We start from the raw sequence: 22,386 nt of genomic DNA, 5'->3' as shown, positions 1-22,386 counted from the left end.
TTCCTGAACAACAAGCCTCTGCAGGGATATTAGAAACTTTTGGAGAAAGAACATTTCTGTGGGAGAACAGAGAAACAAAAAGGAGGAGAATGGCCGACAAGAATAAGGAAACAACAAGAACTGGACAGAAAGGGGAAAGGGGATATTTGGGATATCCAGATTTGACAAGCTTATGGAATTAAAATTGGAGTTTCTACTCCTGGATATAAAAATCTGGATAGAAGAAATGGACCCTCTTCTCGACAGACTTTTTTCAGGATTGGACATTCGTAATTAAATGATTGGACATTCGCAATTAATAAGACTGGCAAAGAATCAGAGGGATGTGGGTTTAATGTAATGTGGGAACTCCAGGAAGATATTAGAGATGGAGAGCTAGGAGGAACGTAACAGGGAAAAAGGGGAGGGAAAGTTGGAATCCAAAGGTTGTAAAATTATTATTTAATTCTATGTTGTTGTTTTTTATTTGTATTAAAGGGGGAAACTCGTGGAAGGGAATAGATCGATCTTAGGGGGATGGGAATTACGCTAAACTGGGTAATGGAGGATGATTGCAATTTGGGGATAAGAATTTGTTGAACCTAATTGTTTATTTGGAAGATTTGGAATACATGAGGGGGTGGGGAGGGGAAGTCCTAGTTATTGGAAAAAGTTTATAAATTGGATTTAATTTGTTTTAATTTGGAAAACCTTAATAAAAATTATTTTTTTTTTAAAAAAAGAAACAAGATCCCCCTGTGTTAAAAAAATAAAAAATAAAGGCTTCCAAGCCAAGGCTGCTTTGTCACTAAGTGCAGATGAGCTCGTGCCTCCATGTAGAATTGTGCATTTCCCCCACAAAATTAATACTTAATATTAATATCCTTTATATCTGGATGGTGCAGTAAGAAATCACCCTCTGCGTGTTCCCAAAAAACAGTTACAGGGGACATTGTTCACTGCATTACCCAGCCTCCTCTATTCAAAGGTCCCCGTGAAATATATCCATCTATATAGTCTATAGCAGTTTTCCCAATCTTGGGCCTCCAGCTGTTTTTGGACTACAATTCCCATCATCCTTGACCATTGGTCTTGCTAGCGAGGGATGATGGGAGTTGTAGTCCAAAAACAGCTGGAGGCCCAAGGTTGGGGAACACTGGTCTATAGAATATAGAATATATGGGGGGGGGGGATTTTGCATCAAGTGAGTTTGCACGCTTTCCTGCTGTCGGATGAGGGAAATTATGTACTCCTGGGGGTTCATTTCCCTCGGCTGCCAAATGGGTGGCTCAGCTGGGATGGCCTTTTGTTATGCTTAGGGCTTATAGCTAAACAAATAAAATTGCTACTCCTGCCCCTTCATGAGGACTAGAGCCATGCTATCTAAAAAAAACCCCAAAGATGTATTCAGGGTCCGTCTTGCAGCCTGCTGACTGGGGAAGTTTGTTGCGTGTGAAGCCAGGTGTTCTCTCTCTGCTGACCCAGAAGACTCTTCACCTGGAGTCACCTGCCTGGAGGTGGTTGGTAGCTAATGGATTGAGGTTGAATCCTGACAAGACAGAAGTACTGTTCTGGGGGGATGACAAGAGTTTTGGCAGGTGTGGGGGACTCTCTGGTCCTCTATGGGGTAACTGTGACCCTAAAGGACCAGGTGTGCAGCCTGGGAGTCATTTTGGACTCACAGCTGTCCATGGAAGCACAGGTCAATTCTGTGTCCATGGCAGCTGTCTATCAGCTCCACCTGGTACACAGGTTGAGACCCTACCTGTCCGCAGACTGTCTCGCCAGAGTGGTGCATGCTCTGGTTATCTCATGCTTAGACTACTGCAATGCGCTCTATGTGGGGCTACCTTTGAAGGTGACCTGGAAACTACAACTAATCCAGAATGTGACAGCGAGACTGGTGTTTGAGAGCAGCCGCAGAGACCATATAGCACTGGTCCTGAAAGACCTACATTGGCTCCCAGTACGTTTCCGAGCACAATTCAAAGTGTTGGTGCTGACCTTGAAAGCCCTAAATGGCCTCAGTCCAGGATACCCGAAGGAGCATCTCCACCCCCATCATTCAGCCTGGACACTGAGGTCCAGCTCTGAGGGCCTTCTGGTGGTTCCTTCATTGTGAGAAGTGAGGTTATGTGGAACCAGGCAGAAGGCCTTCTCGGTGGTGGCACTGGCCCTGTGGAATGCCCTCCCATCAGATGTCAAGGAAATAAAAAAAACTATATAACTTTTATTATTATTATTTTAGAAGACATCTGAAGGCAGCCCTGTGGAGTTTTTAATGTTTGACGCTTCATTGTGTTTTTATATCTGTTGAAAGCCTCCCAGAGTGGCGGGCTATAAATATTATTATTATTATTATTATTATTATTATTATTATTATTATTATTATAAATGCACCATTGACGTAGAGGCTGTCCTTGTCTAGAGTGTAGGGCACCATCTTGGTGAAGCCATTGGTCATATTTATCAGCTCCCGGTACACCTTCACTCGGTCGAATGGTGGCGCCGTCGCATCTCGCTGGTAGCTGCAGACTGTGTCCACCGCAGTTGCCGTCCCACCATCCAAAGACCTGCAAGATCGAAGGCGTGACGGTCAGTCCCTAAGCAGGCAGGGGTTGAGCACTTTTCCGGCCTGGGGGCTGCATTGCAGGGGCCGCATGACAGAGGCAGAAATGGGCAGGGCAATCGTTGTACCGCTGGCCAGCCACTACCCACAGTCACAGAATCCTCTTCCGGCAAGTAAAGGGCAAGACCAGCAGTCCAGGGCATATCTCTAGCCTGGTGGAAACCAGTCAGCTGGGGAGTGAAGTGAGGGGTGTGGCCTGGGAGAGGGGGTGTGGCCTGGGAGAGGGGGTGTGGCCTAGGGAGAGGGGGTGTGGCCTAGGGGAGGGGGTGTGGCCTAGGGAGAGTTGCCAAGGGCCAGATAGCAAAAGATCTAGCGGGCCAGGCCTGTGGTTCTCAAATCCTACCGTTGATTGCTTTATATTCTTTTTCCTTTTCCTTTATTTCATTTTGGTGCACCACCCTTTGACTGAACAGGAATTTCTTTTCCTGAATCACAGGGGTTGGGCTAGATGACCCTTCCAACTCTACAATTATTATTTTCCCCCAGTTTATCTTTTGTATTGCTTTCCAAAAAAATTAACAAATTAATCTGAATTAAATATTTAAAAGTTGCTTTCCCACCCTTCCTTCACGTTTGCCCTTCCTCTTCCTGTCTTGCTGCATTATAAAACATATTTTAATCTACTTGTCACTTTATTATTTAAAATAATTTTTCATTTTAACATTATTATTTTTTAAGTCTTCATCTCATCATTTTCCATTGTGTATATTTCAATCCCTGCCCTTCCTTTTATTGACACATATATGTGCATGTCTGTGCTTTATATCTCTATTGCCTTTTCCCTCTGTTTCCTTTCTTCCTTTGTCTTCCTCTCTTTTATTTGCTGTTTCTCTTTCTTTTTTATGATTTCATCTGTTCTAGATGTACTTTTTACTATATTGCAAAAAATTTAATAAACATTTCTGAAAAACAACAACAATTACAACCCTGTAACATGTTTTCCAAAAAAAACCAACAGAATTACTCTTTGCTTTGCTAAACCAACTCAACAATTCTATGATCCTCGGCTAAGGGTTGCAGGACACTGGTGTTGAAATTCATTGGAATGGAAATAGTGGTTAATGGCAATATTCAGGTTCAATTCAATAATAGCCACATGGAAGGTTCCGGAATGTCGAGACGTCTTACCGTAAAGCCGTAACGTTGCATCCGGAATAGGCGTCTCCAACGCTGCCTTTCTTCAACATTTGGCCCAGCTAAAGGCAGAAAAGAATCTCATATTAGCCCCTCACAATCTGGATAAGGAATTCTGACTCCGGGGTTGTCTGGCATTTAGCCTGGCCCTTTGGTCCAGGTTTAGGAAAGGCTGCGTCACACACTTATTGGGGCATAAGTCCCGTTGACTAGAGTAGAACCAACTTTTTACTCTCCTTCCTTGGAGGTTTTTAAGCAGAGATTGGATGGTGGTCTGTCAAGGATGCTTGAGCTGAGATTCCTGCCTTGCAGGGGGTTGGACTAGATGACCCCTGGGGGTCCCTTCCAACTCTACAATTTAAGGAATCTATGATTCTATGACTAAACCAACTGTACAGATTGTGAAGCTGAGGCTCCAATACTTTGGCCACCTCATGAGAAGAGAAGACTCCCTGGAAAGGACCCTGATGTTGGGAAAGATGGAGGGCACAAGGAGAAGGGGACGACAGAGGACGAGATGGTGGGACAGTGTTCTCGAAGCTATCAGCATGACTTTGACCAAACTGCGGGAGGCAGTGGAAGACAGGAGGGCCTGGCGTGCTCTGGTCCAGGGGTCACGAAGAGTCGGACACGACTAAACGACTAAACAATTATTGTTGTTGAGAGATAATAAATTAACAGTAACAATAATAGAATAATGATTATTATGAGTAGATTAATGGTAAAAGTACAGTGGTATCTCAGGGATGCAGGTAGCACTGTAGTCTAAACCACAGAGCCTAGGACTTGCTGATCAGAAGGTCGGCGGTTTGAATCCCCATGACGGGGTGAGCTCCCATTGCTCTGTCCCAGCTCCTGCCAACCTAGCAGTTCGAAAGCACGTCAAAGTGCAAGTAGATCAATAGGTACCGCTCCAGCGGGAAGGTAAACAGCGTTTCCGTGCGTTGCTCTGGTTCGCTAGAAGTGGCGTAGTCCTGCTGGCCACATGACCCGGAAGCTGAACGTCGACTCCCTCGGCCATTAAAACGAGATGAGTTCTGCAACCCCAGAGTTGGTCACGACTGGACCTAATGGCCAGGGGTCCCTTTACCTTTACCTCAGGTTACGAATGCTTCAAGTTATGGTTTTTGGGTTAATAACAATTTTAACCGGGAACTGAGTTTTCTGAGCTCTCGGAGGCCTTGCCACTGCCAAGCCCCGACATCCGTGGGGCCTACGGAGGCTCTGCAAGAGCCCCAGCCAGGCCTCAGCATTCACAGGATGCCCAGCAAGTTGCATCCCAGCCCCAAAGTTAGCTAAGGAACACTTACCTAGAGGAGTGAAGCTGTTAAGAAACAAAGGTGAGCCTGGGCCAAAAAGCCCTTGACCAACCCTTGCCCCACCCCCAGCTGTAGCAAGATGGGGGGACCTGGCCAGGGAAGCCCACCTGCCCTGTGGTGGGGAGGGAGTGGAAAATTTTGGGATTCTGCAAGGGATTTGGGGATTTGTTTATGTGTATCTGCCCATGGACTGCAAGAAGATCCAACCTCTCCATTCTGAAGGAAATCAGCCCTGAGTGCTCACTGGAAGGAGAGATCCTGAAGCTGAGGCTCCAAGACTTTGGCCACCTCATGAGAAGAGAAGACTCCCTGGAAAAGACCCTGATGTTGGGAAAGATGGAGGGCGCAAGGAGAAGGGGACGACAGAGGACGAGATGGTGGGACAGTGTTCTCGAAGCTACCAGCATGAGTTTGACCAAACTGCGGGAGGCAGTGGAAGACAGGAGGGCCTGGCATGCTCTGGTCCAGGGGGTCACAAAGAGGTGGACACAACTAAATGACTAAACAACAACAACAATCTGCCCTGTGCCTTCGCCTCTGCTTTGCTCCTTCTTTTGGGGAACTTCTGGGGGACTCTGCCTTCTGCCATTGTTTTGGGGGTCATGTGGGGTTTAGGGTTCAGCTACTGGTTGACTGTGTGACTACAGAAATGGATAAAAGTCCCCCATCCAAACTGACTATCATCAGTGCACGCAAGGAAAAAAATGTTATTTTTTTAAATCTAAAATACTGTCTTATTTATTTTATAGTACAGTACATTGATTATCGCCTTCATTTTATTGATCAATGTTCTCATCAGACAGTAAATTTCGTGTTAAAATGCTGTTTTAGGGGGTGTTTTTCACCGTCTGGAACAGATCGATCCACTTTCCATTACTTTCAATGGGAAAGTCCGCTTCAGGTTAAGAACGCTTCAGGTTAAGAACGGACTTCTGGAACTAATTAAGTACTTAACCTGAGGTATCACTGTACTAATACTGGAACGGGCAGCTTAAAATAATATTAAGAATGCTTAATAATAATTATATATTCCATAATAATTAACAGATGATATTGGGCAGTACTCAATGTTGCCCCTATTCAAGGTAGCCCCACCGAAGCTAATATCTATTGACTAACTTGGGCCTATTAATTTCAATGAGTCTACTCTTAGAACTTAGATGGAGCCAACCCATTGTTAATTACCAATAATAATTATTACTCTTGTTGCTGGTAGGAATGTGAGGCATAATCTGTCAGCGCATACGTATTCCGTCTCATTTATGCACTAATTGATTCCCCTCCCTGCAAAAAATAAAAACACTCACATTGGAAATTTTGGGAAGGGCGAAAGCAGGTGGATTGTGACCAGCGCATGATAGCTCAGCTGGTTAGCGCATGATGTTGCATGTTCAATCCCCATATGGGACACCTGGACATTAGTGCATTGCAGGGGGGGTGGACTAGATGACTCTAAGGGTCCCTTCCACCTGTACAGTTTTATGATTCTATTACTATCTGCTCAGAAGTCCTGTTGAATTCAATGGGCCTTCTTCCCACGGAAGTGGCGAAAGAACAGAGGTATTTGCTCCTCATTTGCACAACATGCCAGACCATACAAGACTTTGCAAAGACCAAATTTCTCATCCAGACCTACTAATATCCTGTGCCCATGAAGTACAGGGAAACTGAGACTCACCAAAGTGGTCACAACTCTCTGTGTGGAAGTGAACGCTTTCGAACTCGGATCCCCCATCTCGGTCTTGTATCTGAGGTTGGTCAGAGTGAAGTTGGTCGTGAAGCGTTCACTGGCTGGAGGGTGGGGAGGAGTTTGGACAAGGCCTGCATAACGGAGAAGAAGAAGCCATTATTGACGTAGATGTCTGTCTCCTCAAGAGCAGAGCTGAAACAGTTTTTTCATGTCACCATCCCTGAAATGCCATAAGCCTGAGACCTGTGTCTGGAGGTCTCGCTGAGGGGGTCTAATAATAATAATAATAATAATAATAATAATAATAATAATAATAAAATTTATTTATACCCCACCCTTCCCGGTTCAAAAAATGACTCAGGGCGGCTAACAACAAATTTAAAACACTTAATTGACGCTACAAAAAACAGCATAAAATACAGTATAAAACGTGAATAAATTCAGAATTCAAAAATCAATTTAGGGGGGGGAAATCTATCCAATAAACATTAGATGATCACCAGGGCTAGCTGGCGGGTAATCTTCATAAAAAGGGGAGGGGGAGGGAAAGAAGGGGAATAAAAGATCAGGCTAAATTCAAATTAAAGGCCAGGTGGAATAGCTCTGTCTTACAGGCCCTGCGGAAGGAGGTTAAATCCTGCAGGGCCCTGGTCGGAGCCATCACTGAGAAGGCCCTGGCCCTGGTGGAGGATAGTCTGACTTCCTTAGGGCCTGGGACCTCTAAACTATGATTGTTCAAGGTCCTCTGTGGGGCAGACCAGGAGAGGCGGTCCCGTAAATTCCAAAGAAAGCAGAGCACGACGTTTGGCACTCGCTTGACTGAAGGAGTTGCTGGAAGCAGGCTGACAAGGCACCATCCAACAGCCTTAGGGACTCCACTCTGGATTTGTGCAGGGCCCCCCAGATATCCCGCAAGGCAGTAGGTAAGGTCACGAGCAGTGGCGTGGTGTGAGGGAGGGTCACAAGGGTGGCTGCCCCGAGGCCGAGATACGTGGCAAAGCAGAAGCGAAGATGTTATACCAACAACTGACAGACCCTATGCAGTGGCGTAGCATGGGGGGGCCCCAGAGGTGGTTGCCCCGGGCGCAAAATTGTTAGGGACGCAAAATTTCAACACCTGGTGCTGCCTCAATACAGCTGCACACTTCTGTCATTGGGCTTCACTGAAAATGGTTTCTCCATGTAAATCAGGAAGTGACCTCGCCATACTTTTCTTACGTCTGTGGCTGAGATCTCCTGGGTGATGCTCGAATGCCCTGGGCACTGGCAACCCACGCTACGCCACTGGCCACAAGGGCTGGAATTTTGCTTTATTTTAAAGGAAAGCATAGGGTTCAATCTCAAGCATCTCCAGGGCAGGTCTGGGAAAGGCCCTTGAGTCTGAAACGCTGGGAAGCTGATGCTAGGGCATTTTTCTATGTTCGGCTGGGATGTGGTTGAGGTGTCGCAGTTCTGTGAATAGCGCACTTACTGGGTTGACGAGATGGTTCATGATAACCTGTTGAAGAAGGGAAGACTTGTTAGAAGGTGGCAGAGAGCACTGTTGGGGGAATGTATACCTGAAGGAGCGTCTCCACCCCCATCGTTCTGCCCGGACGCTGAGGTCCAGCGCCGAGGGCCTTCTGGCGGTTCCCTCATTACGAGAAGCAAAGCTACAGGGAACCAGGCAGAGGGCCTTCTCGGTAGTGGCACCCGCCCTGTGGAACGCCCTCCCATCAGATGTCATAGCGATAAATAACTACCTGACATTCAGAAGACATCTTAAGGCAGCCCTGTTTAGGGAAGTTTTTAATCTGTGATATTTTAGTGTATTTCTGGTTTTTATGGAAGCCGCCCAGAGTGGCTGGGGAAACCCAGCCAGATGGGCGGGGTACAAATAATAAATTATTATTATTATTATTATTATTATTATTACCCAGGCTAAAGAAATCAGGATGGAGAACAATGTTCTAACACATGTAACCATACACTGCCAGTAAATCACAGCAACACAAGCTGAATTTAAAGAGTGAGCAACTATTTTGGAACATGTTGAAATATTGCTTTGTAATATTGCATTTGTATTTGAGGAAGTAAGTCTCTGCGCTTATGGCATATCAATCATTGCAGAAATATTCTGGCCTCTGTGTCATGCTCAGAGGACTCTCTGGCTCTCAGGAGAGCAGAGATCTCTGCCCCAGGCATTTGGAATAAAGAGAAGCTTCAGCTGAGAAACAAGAGTTGTCCTGTGGTTTGATTTCCACAAGAACACCCCCACATGCTTCAACCATAACAGCAAGCTTCCGCTCCTCACCATTCACGAGGAGGCTGTCCCGGTCTAGGTCGTAAGGCCCCAGCTTGGAGAAGTCCTTTGTCTTGTTGACAATCTCCCGATACATCTGCATCCGGTCAAAAGGGGATGCCATCAAGTCTTTCTGGTAGGTGCAGACACTGTCCACGCCAGTGTTCTTCCCGTCATCTATGGATCTGGAAATGGAAAGGTTAAAAACTTTAAAACTCTTCCTAAGTGGGATCTCTTCCTCCAGCTTCCAGTTCAACACTTTTGGCCCTAAATTAGATGTCCCAGGAAAAGACCAGTGGTGCTGGTAAGGAGCAGGGACTTTGCCGGAGTGGCACCTCCAAGAGGACAAGGCCGGTCAGACGTTTCAGCACCATGGAAAGCTCCATGTGAGCCGCTTGCCCTGCCAGGGATTAAGATGCGTATTGAGGTTTTTTATACAAGGACTGCATTCACAAGCAAGCTTTGTGATGTATTTGTTATTTTGCATCTCTTACTTGCTTGATAAAATTTCAAAGACCACCTTTAAAATAATAACAAAAAAGCCCCCATCCTGCATCCATACCTGAACTCCGAAACGTTGCATCCCAGGAGTGCAGGTCCAAGGCTGCTTGTCCGCACTGCTCGACCCATCTAGGCAGAAAGGAAGGTGCTGTCATTTATCTATTCCTGCCCTTAAAAAGCAGAAGGTGTGCTCTTGGGCGGGGGGGGGGGGGCGGGCTTACCAGTGCTGACAGGGCCTTCTCCGTCGCGTTGAACACCTTCGACTGGGGAGTGCCCATCTCCGGCTTGTAGATGAGGTTCGTCACGGTGTAGTTCACCGTAAAGTGATCCACTGCTGCCGTTGGAGGCCAAGGAGTGGTGGGCGAGGCAGCTGTAAGGGAGATAATCTGTGAGATCACAGCCTTGCCCCATGTATGCCCCCCAACCTCACCAGTCTTCATTACCAGCACATAATACCCAATCTACACTTGGAAGAAATTCATCTTTGAGTGTAGCAGAAACTACCCTTTGGAACTCCCTGCCTCTTGACAACAGGGGGACCCCTTTCCTGTACTCTTTCTGACTCCAGCCAAAAACATTTTTTGTTTACGCGAGCCTATCCAGACTTGATCCTCCAGATGTTGCGGGACTACCACTCCCATCATCCCTGACCGTTGGCCATACTGGCTGAAGATGATGAGGTTTGGAGTTCAACAGGAGGTAGTCACAGCCTCACTATCCTGTCCTACTGCCTCAGACATCTCCGAACAGTGCGCTGGCCTTCTCTTCTCCAGACCCTCCCACCAGAAGGGGGTCTGACAAGGGGTCTGAGCCCTCTGGGTCTGGTTCATTGGGTCCTGGAACTGCTGCCCTCCCTTTAAAAAACTTAAATCAGCACCCCCCTTTTGCTTATATGGCTATGGGACATAATGCAATGTGCAGGGGTGGTAAGGGGTTTGCCCGCATTGTGGGTACCCTGCACATGCGCATCACCTCATGAGCATCACACACATGATGACTGGCCCTGTTGGGCCTTGGCGTGCCGTGTCTTGTCATGCACACACCGTGTTGGGTCGCCTGGCTGGGCACTCGCAGTGATAGTTTTGTGCGTGCCTTGGCAGCCAGGGCCCCCCAGAAATGTCTCCTATTACCTGAGACACTTGATTAGTCACACTGAGATTATGTGCACTCCATAGACACGTGGCTTCAATTCCAGGCTTTGTTTCCTGCTCTCTCCCAGTTTTTAATTGTTTCTGATCCGGCTTCTCAGCGCTGAAATTGGCTATCCATCTAACTGATAGGTCAGAGGTTGCCATGCTTTTTCTCTCCCCCCCCCCCTTTTTTTCTTTTTTCCAGCCCAACATCTAACTCATTTTATAGATTTTTTTAACACATCAGTTCCAACAGTCATACAACATATCTTCTTATCTTATACAATATTTTAGACTTCCGCCAACACCTCTGATGATTTTCCCTTCTTTATCACTTATTCTGCATTTCTAAATTTCTATATTACATTTAATTGTCCTTAACTAATAATTCTTTTCATAGTCTTTCTTGTAATATTTCAAATAATCCACATTACAAAACCTCTTGCAGTCCTACAAGCGTAATCTGTTCATCACAATTACTTTTCAAATAGTTCATCTATTTACTCCAGTCTTCTAAGAATCTCTGGTCTTGCAGGTTTCGAATCTTTCCTGTTAATTTATCTAATTCTGCATAGTGGTTGCCACGCTTTTTCAGGGCAGCCTCCTGGCAGTTCCAAAAACTCATCCCCAGTGCCGCTACTCTGCTCTATATTATTATTTTTTTTACAGCATTGTTCAACACAAGATGAATTAATTAAGTCAACAATGATGCAATGGGTTTGAATAAAAACACTGTGGAGGTCAGGGTGGGAAATCAATCCATGAAACAAAGCTGCTATGTAATTATCTAACCTGAAGATAATTTGAGAAATTTTGGAAACGTAGTAAAAAATAATATTTGCAAGAAAGGAAAAGCATTGTTCAATAGAGCGGTTCTCATGAGGAAGATCATGACACAATAGAACAGTAACAACTGATTGCCCTTTCATTCAGAATTCAAATAAAACTACTCAGTTTCATTCAATGAACTTTACACTTCCTGCACCCCTGTGCTGCCCCCCTTCCTTGACTCTTAGCAACCCCCTAAGCAATCCCATTCTCCCTCGGGGGAAGAACTCCCCACTTTGAGAATCACTGATGCACCACAATTTTGGATTAGCCTGCCCACAACGAATAAAAATTAAGCATTGCAATTATTATGCCCTTACTTGTAGGAAGAGATGCTTCATTGTAACCTGGAAAGAAAAGGAACACTTGTTTAAAGGCAGAATTGGGTTCAGTTGCTTCCACTTTCTAGCATGGACGTTCGCCCACTTTTGTCCTAGGATAGGGCTGGGTCTCTTTATATCAGGAGTGGCTAATGTTTTTGCATTTTTGGTCCACTTGCAACTAGATGTCTACCAACTCCATCTGGTTCAATGGTTGAGACCGTCTGCGCACCATCTCACCAGAGTGGGACATGCTCTGGTTATCTCCCACTTGGGATACTGCAATGCGTTCTCCGTGGGGCTACCTCTGAAGGTGACTCGGAAACTACAATTAATCCAGGATGCAGCTGCCAGACTAGTGATTGGGAGCAGTCGCCGTGACCATATAACACCGGTCCTGAAAGACCCTCATTGGCTCCCAGAACGTTTCCGAGCACAATTCAAAGTGTTGGTGCTGGACTTTAAAGCCCTAAACAGCCTCGGCCTCTGAAGGAGAGTCTCCACCCCCATTGTCCAGCCTGGACACAGAAGTCCAGCTCTGAGGGTCTTCTGGCGGATCCCTCACTGGGAGGAGTGAAGCTACAGAGAACAAGGCACAGGGTCTTCTTGGTGGTGGCACCCTCCCTGTGAAACACCCTCCCATCAGATATCAAGGACATAAGTAACCATACAACCTTTAGAAGACATCTGAAGGTAGCCTTGTATTAGGAAGTTTTTTTTATGTTTAATGTTTTATTATGTTCCTGTAGATGCTGGAAGCCACCCAGAGTGGCTGGGTACAAATAATAAAATGAAGAGGAGGAGGAGATGGATGGATGGGGTCTTTCTTTACCTATTTTCTGAATTTGTCAGACTTGGTGGGGCAGATCAGGCCCTGAAACTGGAGGTTAGCAACCCTACTGGCTTATATCCTAAGCGTTCTGAGACACAGCAGGCAGATAGAAAATATCGGAGAAATCGAAAATCTGGTTACCGTTCACATAGAGGCTGTTTGGGTTCAGATTGTAGGGCACCATCTTGGTGAAGCCATTGGTCTTGTTCACAATTTCGTGGTACACCGTTACTCGGTCAAAGGGGGAGGAGGGGGATGGAGCCCTATACATGCAGACGGCATCCATTGCCGTTTCGTCCCCATCTCTCAACGGCCTGGAAGGAAAGGAAGAATGCAAAGAGAAACACTCAGAGTGGACCAGAGGTGATGGAGAAGATGCAATTCCTATTGTCTGGACAACGTAAGCACATGTCAGGGACTGCCTGGACAATGAAGAGTGGTGGGAGGAGCCAGCCGGGGAACACTCAACAGAACCTCCAGAGGAGGAAGGCTCAGATCTCACTGAGGAGGGGGAAGATTAGGAGGTGGTGTTGGATACTGAAGGGGCAACAGGGTTTGGTGAGCAGGAGGAGTCTGTGACAGGGAGCAGTTCAGACTCCTGGCTGAAGCAGAGGAGGAGAGTCAAGAGGCTGCAGAAGAACCAGGGAGTCTCTGGCTGCGGCAAGCTCTCTCCAAGAACACGCAGAATAATGAGGAGGGCAGAACAGAGGCCAGAGGTACCCAGACACAGTTTGAGGAGCCTTAGAGAGTGGGAAGGCAGGGTTGTGTTGGGGAAGGCTGACCTCAGAGCTGTCACCCGGCATCCCTGATAGTTTGGGCCGACACCTCGGCCACTGGAGATGACTCTGCCAAGCTGAAAGAGAAAAAATACCGTTGGTAAACTTTGCTTAAACTTGTTAATATCATTGCTACCAAAAATACCTTGTAGACAGGAGCAACTCCCCGCCCCCCCCCAAAAAAAAAAACAACATGGGAGGTTGGACAGTGGTATTTATTTTTAATACAGTTCATTTAGACTACAAAAAAACCCTGCAACATGGGATTGTAGGTGGGGTACCCTCGGGAAAATAGGCTGACTCACAGGCCTTGTGTGATGTGAAGAGCCCAGCTGGGACTTTTGAGAGACAATTTATAATGAGATGGGGAGGGGAATGTTTAAAAGGTTGTTCCCAAAAAGACCTGAGCCATTTCTCTTAGGAATAATTGAGTCAGATGTTTCTAAGAACTATAAGAATTTATTTCTCTATGCAACAACTGCAGCTTGGATTTTATATGCTCAAAAGTGCAGGGAGGGGGCAGTCCCAACGAGGGAGGAATGGCAAATATGATGGAATACACAGAGCTGGTGAGTCTAACCAGCAGAACTGGAGAGCAGTAGGAAAAAGCATTTAAAGAGGTTTGGAAAATGTTTGTAGACTATATGAAGAACTTCTGTAAATGGGTCAAAACAATAGCAGGTTTAGAATAAATTCAGCAGTGCAAAATATGTGGAAATAAAATGTGAAAAGAGAAAAGACAGAGTGATTATAATAAGGTAAAGGTAAAGGGACCCCTGTCCATTAGGTCCAGTCGTGGCCAACTCTGGGGTTGCGGCGCTCATCTCGCTTTATTGGCCGAGGGAGCCGGCGTACAGCTTCCGGGTCATGACTAAGCCACTTCTGGCAAACCAGAGCAGCGCACGGAAACGCCGTTTACCTTCCCGCCGGAGCGGTACCTATTTATCTACTTGCACTTTGACATGCTTTTGAACTGCTAGGTTGGCAGGAGCAGGGACCAAGCAACGGGAGCTCACCCCGTCGCCGGGATTCAAACTGCCGACCTTCTGATCGGCAAGTCCTAGGCTCTGTGGTTTAACCCACAGCGTGACCCGCGTGATTATAATATGCAGCAGTAAAAGATGTTAGAAGGAAGGCATGGAAAGGCAGAAGGGAAGTCAATGTTTTAATTTTAAAATTTTTGATTGTAATGTTGAATGAAAACTATGATGATGAAACCATGTGAATAAAAGTTTAAAAGAGAGAGAGGAGAGCCCAACTGGGCAGGGGTCCAGCACAAGGCTGGTCTATGACACAAACAGAACCCAGAGCTCCTAGGCACCTTTGAGGAGCAACATTCCAGCAGATACACTAATGACGTCAACCCAAAAGGACCACAAACAATTATCAACAACTGGATCAGAACCGGACTCTTACCACTGTGGTGAGAGCTTTTTCCGTGGCATTGAAGACCTTCGAATGCGGAATTCCCATCTCCGACTTGTATTTGAGGTTGGTGACAGTGTAATTGACGGTGAAGTGCTCAATTGCCCGAGCTGGAGGGGTCTGAGTTGTTGCTGGAATAAAGCGGAGACGGAGGCAGTTTTAGGCAAGAGGGAGAAAATTCATCTTGGCTCTCATTTCAGTGCACAACTAACAGGTTTGCACTTCATTCCCATTAGAGCCATTATCAAGACATCCATATGCCTCTTGTAAGGATTCTACAGCCTTTCGTAGTTCTACTTACATGGTTCCAGAGGGACTTCATGATATCCTGGGGGGGAAAGAGAAGAGGTGATAGTTTGTGGAGAGAAAAAGAAGACATTGAAGCATTTTTCTCTAAGGCAAAACCGGCAGGAAAATAGTCAAGATTCTCCCTCCCCTCTGCCTTGCAGCTCTCCATATTGGGATTGGTGCCTCCTTGTACTGTATTTTTTGCTCTATAGGACACACTTTTTCCCCTCCAAAAATTAAGGGAAAATGTGTGTGCGTCCTATAGAGCGAATGCAGGCTGTGCGGCTAAGCCCAAAGCCAGAACAGGGAGACGGAGCCCTGCGGAGGCTACAAAGGCTGTCCCCGAAGTCAGAACAGCGAGACGGAGCGCTCCGTCTCGCTGTTCTAGCTTGGGGATGGCTGTGCAAAGCCTCCGCAGGGCAGTGGGGTGCCTTCACCCCGCTGCCCTGCAGAGGCTTCAAAGGCTGTCCCCGAAGCCAGAACAGCGAGACAGAGTGCTCCGTCTCGCTGTTCTAGCTTGGGGAAGGCTGCGCAAAGCAGGAAGGCTGTGCTTGGAAGGCTTGCGGATAGCTGCCTGAAGTCTGGAGTGCCGCTGCACAGTTTTCCCTCTCTGCACAGCGCCCCTTCAGTAAAGCGGGAGGAGAAATGGAAGGGGCTCCGTTTCTCCTGCCGCTTCGCTGAAGGGGCGCTGAGCAGAGAGGGGGAGAATTTTTTTCCCCTGTTCTCCCCTCCTATGGTCCGCTGCGTCCTATGGTCCATCCTATAGAGCGAAAAATACGGTATTGTTTCCTTCCCTTAATAAAGAAACTAAATGGGCAATAGACTCATGTCTTCCTCTCTGACCTGGGTATGACCTGATCTTCCTGTTAGCCCCTTGACACCCCAATGGGAAGGCCACTCAAAAGCATGGCACCTGAGGCAATCTATAGCACAATGAGCAAATGCCCCCAAACTGCTTCGCTACCGTTAATGTAGAGACTGTATCTCTCCAAGTCGTAGGGCTCCAACTTGGTGAAGCCACTTGTCCGGTTAACGATTTCGTGATACACATTCACTCGGTCGAATGCCGGGGCAGCGGAGCTGTTCTGGTAAGAGCAGACGGCATCCATCCCAGTTTTGTCCCCGTTTTGCACCGGTCTGGAAGGCAAGAGAAAGGATTTGAGCAGGAGCCTTTAGAACTGGCCCAAGGGGTGTGTCCAAGAGGAATGAAGCTGCTGCTGCCTGGGGAAGAGATGATCAAAGCTGAAATGTCTACAAATAAGAGGAAGGCTGACCTCAGAGTAGACACTTTGCATCCCATATACGCCGGGCCGATACTGCTACTGCGGAGGACTCTTCCAAACTGAAAAAGAAAGGATCCGTTGAGTATTGTTATTTTGAATCCAATATTCCTAGTGAGTAAATGTTACTTGTACCTTTTATGAGATTGTGTGATTGTTATTTTAAGGGGAAATACCAGGAGAATCGAGTCTGCCTTAAAGTATCCTGGATTAAGGCTAAAATTAGCTGATCTAAGCTTCCCTTTTAAGCTGCTGAACTCACAAACAGGAGGAAGGAAAGATAATATCTAATAAATTTATCCTCTCCTAGCATCAAGTCACATCCCAACAGTTACAACCTATTTAATAGCCAGTTTATGGACCGAAGCTTATGTCTAAAAGGTCCTAGCCTACTATTGGAGGTCAAACTACCAGTGAACAGCACCATAGCATCCCAAACAATCGACACCAACTGGAACCAGTCTTACCAGAGTGGTAAGTGCTTTCTCTGTGGAGTTGAATGCCTTCGAATTGGGAGTTCCCATCTCTGGCTTGTATCTGAGGTTGGTTACAGTGCAGTTCATGGTGAACCGTTCAACTGCCAGGGCTTGGGTTGGGGTTGGTGCTTTGGTCACCAAGGGTAAAACATCTGGAAAGGAAAACAGATATAAATCAATGCTCTTTCATTAAAGCTCTGCAAGAGACCCAGCACGCTCTGGCTCCCCTTCCCCTCTCCCCACGTTCTGAACAAAGTTAGGATTTGATTGTGGGACTTACTTGGTTTGAGAGGTTGCTCATTGTAGCCTAGACAAAAAGGAAAGATAAGAGCAATTAGCATGAAAGTCAGCAGCATATCTCTTCTTTCTCATATCCAAATATGCAAGAAGGGCTTTTACACTCGCCAGAAGCTCAGCTCTGCCCTCGCCGGTCCTGGAAGGATCCTTTAAAAAAGTCGCATATGCTCAGCAACTTTGCACCTGTTCATTGGGGGAGATAGGAAGCCCAGAGCACTTGCTCTTTAGATGTCCCTTTTATGAAGAGGCACGTAGTGAGACCATTGATCCCCTGCTGGTGAGGCTCGCTGACCTCCCGGAAAAGCAAAAATTGACCTTTTCCTGTTAGGCAAAGATCATAAGACGACCTGGATGGTGGCCAGATTCTGTGTACAGATCTGTAGGTGCAGAGCATCCCCCGACCCAAACTAGTTCGTTAAGAAAATCCCCAAACTCGGTTCCATGGGTGATTCTGGGTCATCTCTCTGCGGTAGTTTATCTTAAAGTTTTAAGTGTCTATACGCTTATCGCATTTATAAATTTTAAATTTACTGTTGTAAGGTAAAGGTAAAGGTACCCCTGCCCGTTCGGGCCAGTCTTGACAGACTCTAGGGTTGTGCGCTCATCTCACTCTAGAGGCCGGGAGCCAGCGCTGTCCGCAGACACTTCCGGGTCACGTGGCCAGCGTGACAAGCTGCATCTGGCGAGCCAGCACCAGCGCAGCACACGGAAACGCCGTTTACCTTCCCGCCGGTAAGCGGTCCCTATTTATCTACTTGCACCCGGGGGTGCTTTCGAACTGCTAGGTTGGCAGGCGCTGGGACCGAGCAACGAGAGCGCACCCCGTCATTGTGGGGATTCGAACCGCCGACCATGTGATCGGCAAGTCCTAGGCGCTGAGGTTTTACCCACAGCGCCACCCGCGTCCCCTTAACACATTTATAAATTTTAAATTTACTGTTGTATTGTTTTAAATGTTTCATTTTCCTTCTGGGATTTTACCCCCAAGTGTGTTTTATAAGCTGGTCTCCGACCGTAATACATTATCTGTCTCTATCTATCTATCTATCTATCTATCTATCTATCTATCTATCTAGCATGAAAGGCAAGGGGGAGAAAAAATTATTACGACGATCCCTGATAGCAATATGCAGGCACCAAACCCCCTCCATATATATAAGGAAAGCACAATAAATGTTGTGTGAAAAAGGATTCCCATTATGGCAGAGCATACTGCGGTCTCACCCTGTTGATACATGTTAAGCTTGTTGTTTACTAAGACACCTAGACTTTTTTCACATGCTGTCAAGCCAGGTGCCTCCCCAATTCTCTTTTCTGCACCTGGTTATTCCTCCCTGAATGTGAAGGAACAACCTGGTGCACAAAGTTTCCCAAACTTCCTAACTTGCCACCCCTTACTCCAAAGTGTAGAGCCACAAGAACCATTCAGAAGCATTGGAATAATGCAAACACGACACCACCCCTTACTACTAAATCTTCTTTAAAAACCAACACTAGGGTACCGTTGACGTAGAGACTGTATCTTTCCATGCTGTAGGGAATCATCTTGGTGAAACCGCTGGTCTGGTTGACGATCTCATGGTACACCTTCACTCGGTCAAAGGTGGGCGTGGTGGAGTCGTTGCGGTAAGTGCAGACGGCGTCCATTCCGGTTTCCTCCCCATTGCTCACTGGTCTGGGAAAAGAAAGAGAGAATTTGGGATGCAGGACTGACCACAAAGATGGAAAACAGAGGAGGGAGGAAGTCACTCTTGCCAGAGTGAGAAAGGACCAGAGGATATATGTTTCCACACTTGAGGAAGGCTTACCTGAGCTGAGTCACTTCGCATCCCAGGTACGCCGGGCCAATGCTGCTCTTCCGAAGAATTCTTCCAAACTGAAGAAGGAAGGAAACATTGAATTGGTGACATCATCAGGATCCCCCACAACACATCCCATGCCAGTCTCACAAGTAGATGGGGATCAGACTTACCAGCATGGTGAGCGCTTTCTCTGTAGCGTTGAAGGCCTTTGAGTTGGGAGTTCCCATTTCTGGCTTGTATCTGAGGTTGGTTACGGTACAGTTGAGGGTGAAGCGTTCAAGTGTTGGGACTGGGGTTGGGGTTTGTGTTGGCATTGGCAGAGTGGCTGCAAGTGGAAGCATAGGAGGTACATTGTGTGATGGGATTGTGACACACAGTAAAGCAATCAACAAAAGCGTGTTAAAATTTATGCTCTTCCACTGAGGCATGGCCATTGCTGACACCCTCATTTTAGTCGTTCCCTTGAGTTTGTCATGGGCACAATTTATGGATAATGATATGGTACTTACTTGATGCAACAGGAACTTCTCTGTAACCTAGGACAAAGAAAGACATGCTGGTTTAAGAATGGACCAAGACAGTGGTGTTTCAGTTGTAGACACTTGAAAAGGGTTCAATCCAGACTTCCTCTTGAGCATAATCCTCCTTAGGGGAGGCTTCCCCCCTCTCCATTCCCCCCTCTTTCCGCCTATGAAACATGAAATCCCTGTTTAGAGAGCTCACAGTTCTGGAGTGAGAGGCCTCATCTCTCAGGAAATCATGGACATAACAAGAAAACTGAGCTGTCTATTTCTGTACTATGACACAAACCCCACATAAGGCATGCACACGAGATGATTAGGAAACACCTGGTTACCATTGACATAGAGGCTGTATGTTTCCATGGTGTAGGGAACCATCTTGGTGAAACCGCTGGTCTGGTTCACGATCTCGTGGTACACCTTCACCCGGTCAAAGGCGGGTGTGGTGGAGTCGTTGTGGTAAGTGCAGACGGCATCCATTCCGGTTTCATCCCCATCACTCACAGGTCTGGGAGGAAAGAGAGAGAGGTTGAGTAGAATTATGAGCAGTTGGAACGGTTGGGTGAGAGGATCATTCGTGTCTGTTCAAGGGATGATCAGAGCTAAAAGGTTCCCGTGTTTGAGGATGGCTGACCTGAGCTGAGTCACTTTGCATCCCACATACGATGGGCCAATGCTGCTGTTGCGGAGAATTCTTCCCAGCTGAAAAATGAAGGAGGCATTGAGTACATCAAACCGATAGGATCATGGGAAGCTATTCTCACAAGTGGGGAGGAATTGGACTTACCAGCGTGGTGAGAGCTTTCTCTGTAGCGTTGAAGGCCTTTGAATTGGGCGTCCCCATTTCTGGGTTATACCTGAGGTTGGTTACCGTCCAGTTGACGGTGAAGGGTTCAACGGCCAGGGCTGGGGTTGGTGTCAGGGCTGGTGGAGGGGCTACCACAGGAAATGAAATAAATGGATCAGGCAGAGGCTAGTGGCTCATCACATGGTGTGACTGATCAAAATAACAACCAATCAATTTATATGTGTTCACATAGATGCTCTTCAATTGACAAACGGCCAACACTATTGCCTTCCTATAACTCCTTCCCTTGAGTTTGGTGAAAAGGCCATGTAGGGCTTTAAGATGTAGGATTTTTAAAAGTAAACTTACTTGATTCAGCTGGGACCTCATGATAACCTAGGACAAAGGAAGACAGGCTGGTTTGTGATTGGATAGAGACAGTGGTATTTCAGTTGTAGACACTTGAAAAAGGTTCAATTCAGACTTCCACTGAGTACTGTATAATCCTCCTCAGGGTAGGCTCCCCCCTCTCCATGCCCCACTCCCAAATTTCCTTCTGCCTATGAAACATGACATCCTCAGTTTGGGATTGAGGAGCCTCATCTCTCAGGAAATCATGGACACAACAAGAAACTGAGCTCAGAGGACAGTCTATTCTATTCCATTACACAAACCACAGACAGTTAATCTATGCACATGAAGTGATTAAGAATCTCTTGGCTACCGTTGACGTAGAGGCTGTATCTTTCCATTCTGTAGGGAACCATCTTGGTGAAACCGCTGGTCTGGTTGACGATCTCGTGGTACACCTTCACCCGGTCAAAGGCGGGCGTGGTGGAGTCGTTGCGGTAAGTGCAGACGGCGTCCATTCCGGTTTCCTCCCCATTGCTCACTGGTCTGGGAAAAGAAAGAGAGAATTTGGGATGCAGGACTGACCACAAAGATGGAAAACAGAGGAGGGAGGAAGTCACTCTTGCCAGAGTGAGAAAGGACCAGAGGATATATGTCTCCGCACTTGAGGAAGGCTTACCTGAGCTGAGTCACTTCGCATCCCAGGTACGCCGGGCCAATGCTGCTCTTCCGAAGAATTCTTCCAAACTGAAGAAGGAAGGAAACATTGAATTGGTGAAATCATCAGGATCACCCCCGACACATCCCAACCCAGTCTCACAAGTAGATGGGAATCAGACTTACCAGCATGGTGAGCGCTTTCTCTGTAGCGTTGAAGGCCTTTGAGTTGGGAGTTCCCATTTCTGGCTTGTATCTGAGGTTGGTTACAGTACAGTTGAGGGTGAAGCGTTCAAGTGTTGGGACTGGAGTTGGGGTTTGTGTTGGCGTTGGCAGAGTGGCTGCAAGTGGAAGCATAGGAGGTACATTGTGTGATGGGATTGTGACACACAGTAAAGCAATCAACAAAAGCATGTTAAAATTTATGCTCTTCCACCTTGGCACGGCCATTGCTGACACCCTCATTTTAGTCGTTCCCTTGAGTTTGTCATGAGCACAATTTATGGATAATGATATGGTACTTACTTGATGCAACAGGAACTTCATTATAACCTAGGACAAAGAAAGACATGCTGGTTTAAGAATGGACCAAGACAGTGGTGTTTCAGTTGCAGACACTTGAAAAGGGTCCAATCCAGACTTCCACTGAGTGTAATCCTCCTCAGGGGAGGCTCCCCCCTCTCCATTCCCCACTCCCAAAGTTCCTTCTGCCTATGAAACATGAAATCCCCGTTTAGAGAGCTCTCAATTCTGGAGTGAGAGGCCTCATCTCTCAGGAAATAATGGACACAAGAAAAAAACTGAGCTCAGAGGAGAGTCTATTTCTGTACTATGACACAAACCCCACATAAGGCATGCACACGAGATGATTAGGAAACACCTGGTTACCATTGACATAGAGGCTGTATCTTTCCATGGTGTAGGGAACCATCTTGGTGAAACCGCTGGTCTGGTTCACGATCTCGTGGTACACCTTCACCCGGTCAAAGATGGGCGTGGTGGAGTCGTTGCGGTAAGTGCAGACGGCGTCCATTCCGGTTTCATCCCCATCACTCACAGGTCTGGGAGGAAAGAGAGAGAGGT

At 46.8% G+C, this 22,386-nt stretch overlaps 1 protein-coding gene across 1 annotated transcript in view; it reads right to left on the bottom strand.

Moving 5' to 3' along the window:
* Positions 1-22,386, bottom strand: part of LOC309332814 (mucin-16-like) — a 42,104-nt gene that overhangs the window by 17,548 nt on the left and 2,170 nt on the right. Inside the window, exons 8-36 of the mRNA XM_081846019.1 lie at positions 22,192-22,364; positions 21,829-21,855; positions 21,490-21,644; positions 21,326-21,393; positions 21,020-21,192; positions 20,665-20,691; positions 20,296-20,444; positions 20,143-20,210; positions 19,844-20,016; positions 19,497-19,523; positions 19,158-19,312; positions 18,994-19,061; positions 18,688-18,860; positions 17,169-17,195; positions 16,880-17,040; positions 16,407-16,474; positions 16,097-16,269; positions 15,146-15,172; positions 14,836-14,975; positions 13,426-13,496; positions 12,785-12,957; positions 11,812-11,838; positions 9,755-9,903; positions 9,595-9,662; positions 9,045-9,217; positions 8,223-8,249; positions 6,740-6,882; positions 3,737-3,804; positions 2,380-2,552 (exon numbers count right to left, since the gene is read on the bottom strand). Of these exons, the coding sequence (XP_081702145.1) occupies positions 2,380-2,552; positions 3,737-3,804; positions 6,740-6,882; positions 8,223-8,249; positions 9,045-9,217; positions 9,595-9,662; positions 9,755-9,903; positions 11,812-11,838; positions 12,785-12,957; positions 13,426-13,496; positions 14,836-14,975; positions 15,146-15,172; positions 16,097-16,269; positions 16,407-16,474; positions 16,880-17,040; positions 17,169-17,195; positions 18,688-18,860; positions 18,994-19,061; positions 19,158-19,312; positions 19,497-19,523; positions 19,844-20,016; positions 20,143-20,210; positions 20,296-20,444; positions 20,665-20,691; positions 21,020-21,192; positions 21,326-21,393; positions 21,490-21,644; positions 21,829-21,855; positions 22,192-22,364 (3,104 nt within the window). The remainder of the gene's footprint in view (positions 1-2,379; positions 2,553-3,736; positions 3,805-6,739; positions 6,883-8,222; positions 8,250-9,044; positions 9,218-9,594; positions 9,663-9,754; positions 9,904-11,811; positions 11,839-12,784; positions 12,958-13,425; positions 13,497-14,835; positions 14,976-15,145; positions 15,173-16,096; positions 16,270-16,406; positions 16,475-16,879; positions 17,041-17,168; positions 17,196-18,687; positions 18,861-18,993; positions 19,062-19,157; positions 19,313-19,496; positions 19,524-19,843; positions 20,017-20,142; positions 20,211-20,295; positions 20,445-20,664; positions 20,692-21,019; positions 21,193-21,325; positions 21,394-21,489; positions 21,645-21,828; positions 21,856-22,191; positions 22,365-22,386) is intronic.

Source organism: Podarcis erhardii, assembly GCF_964252035.2.
Source record: "Podarcis erhardii genome assembly, chromosome: 18".
In the NCBI taxonomy this organism is placed as follows: Eukaryota; Metazoa; Chordata; class Lepidosauria; order Squamata; family Lacertidae; genus Podarcis; species Podarcis erhardii.
The sequence above is the reverse complement of the archived record's forward strand: the minus strand, read 5'-3'. Positions and strand labels throughout refer to the sequence as shown.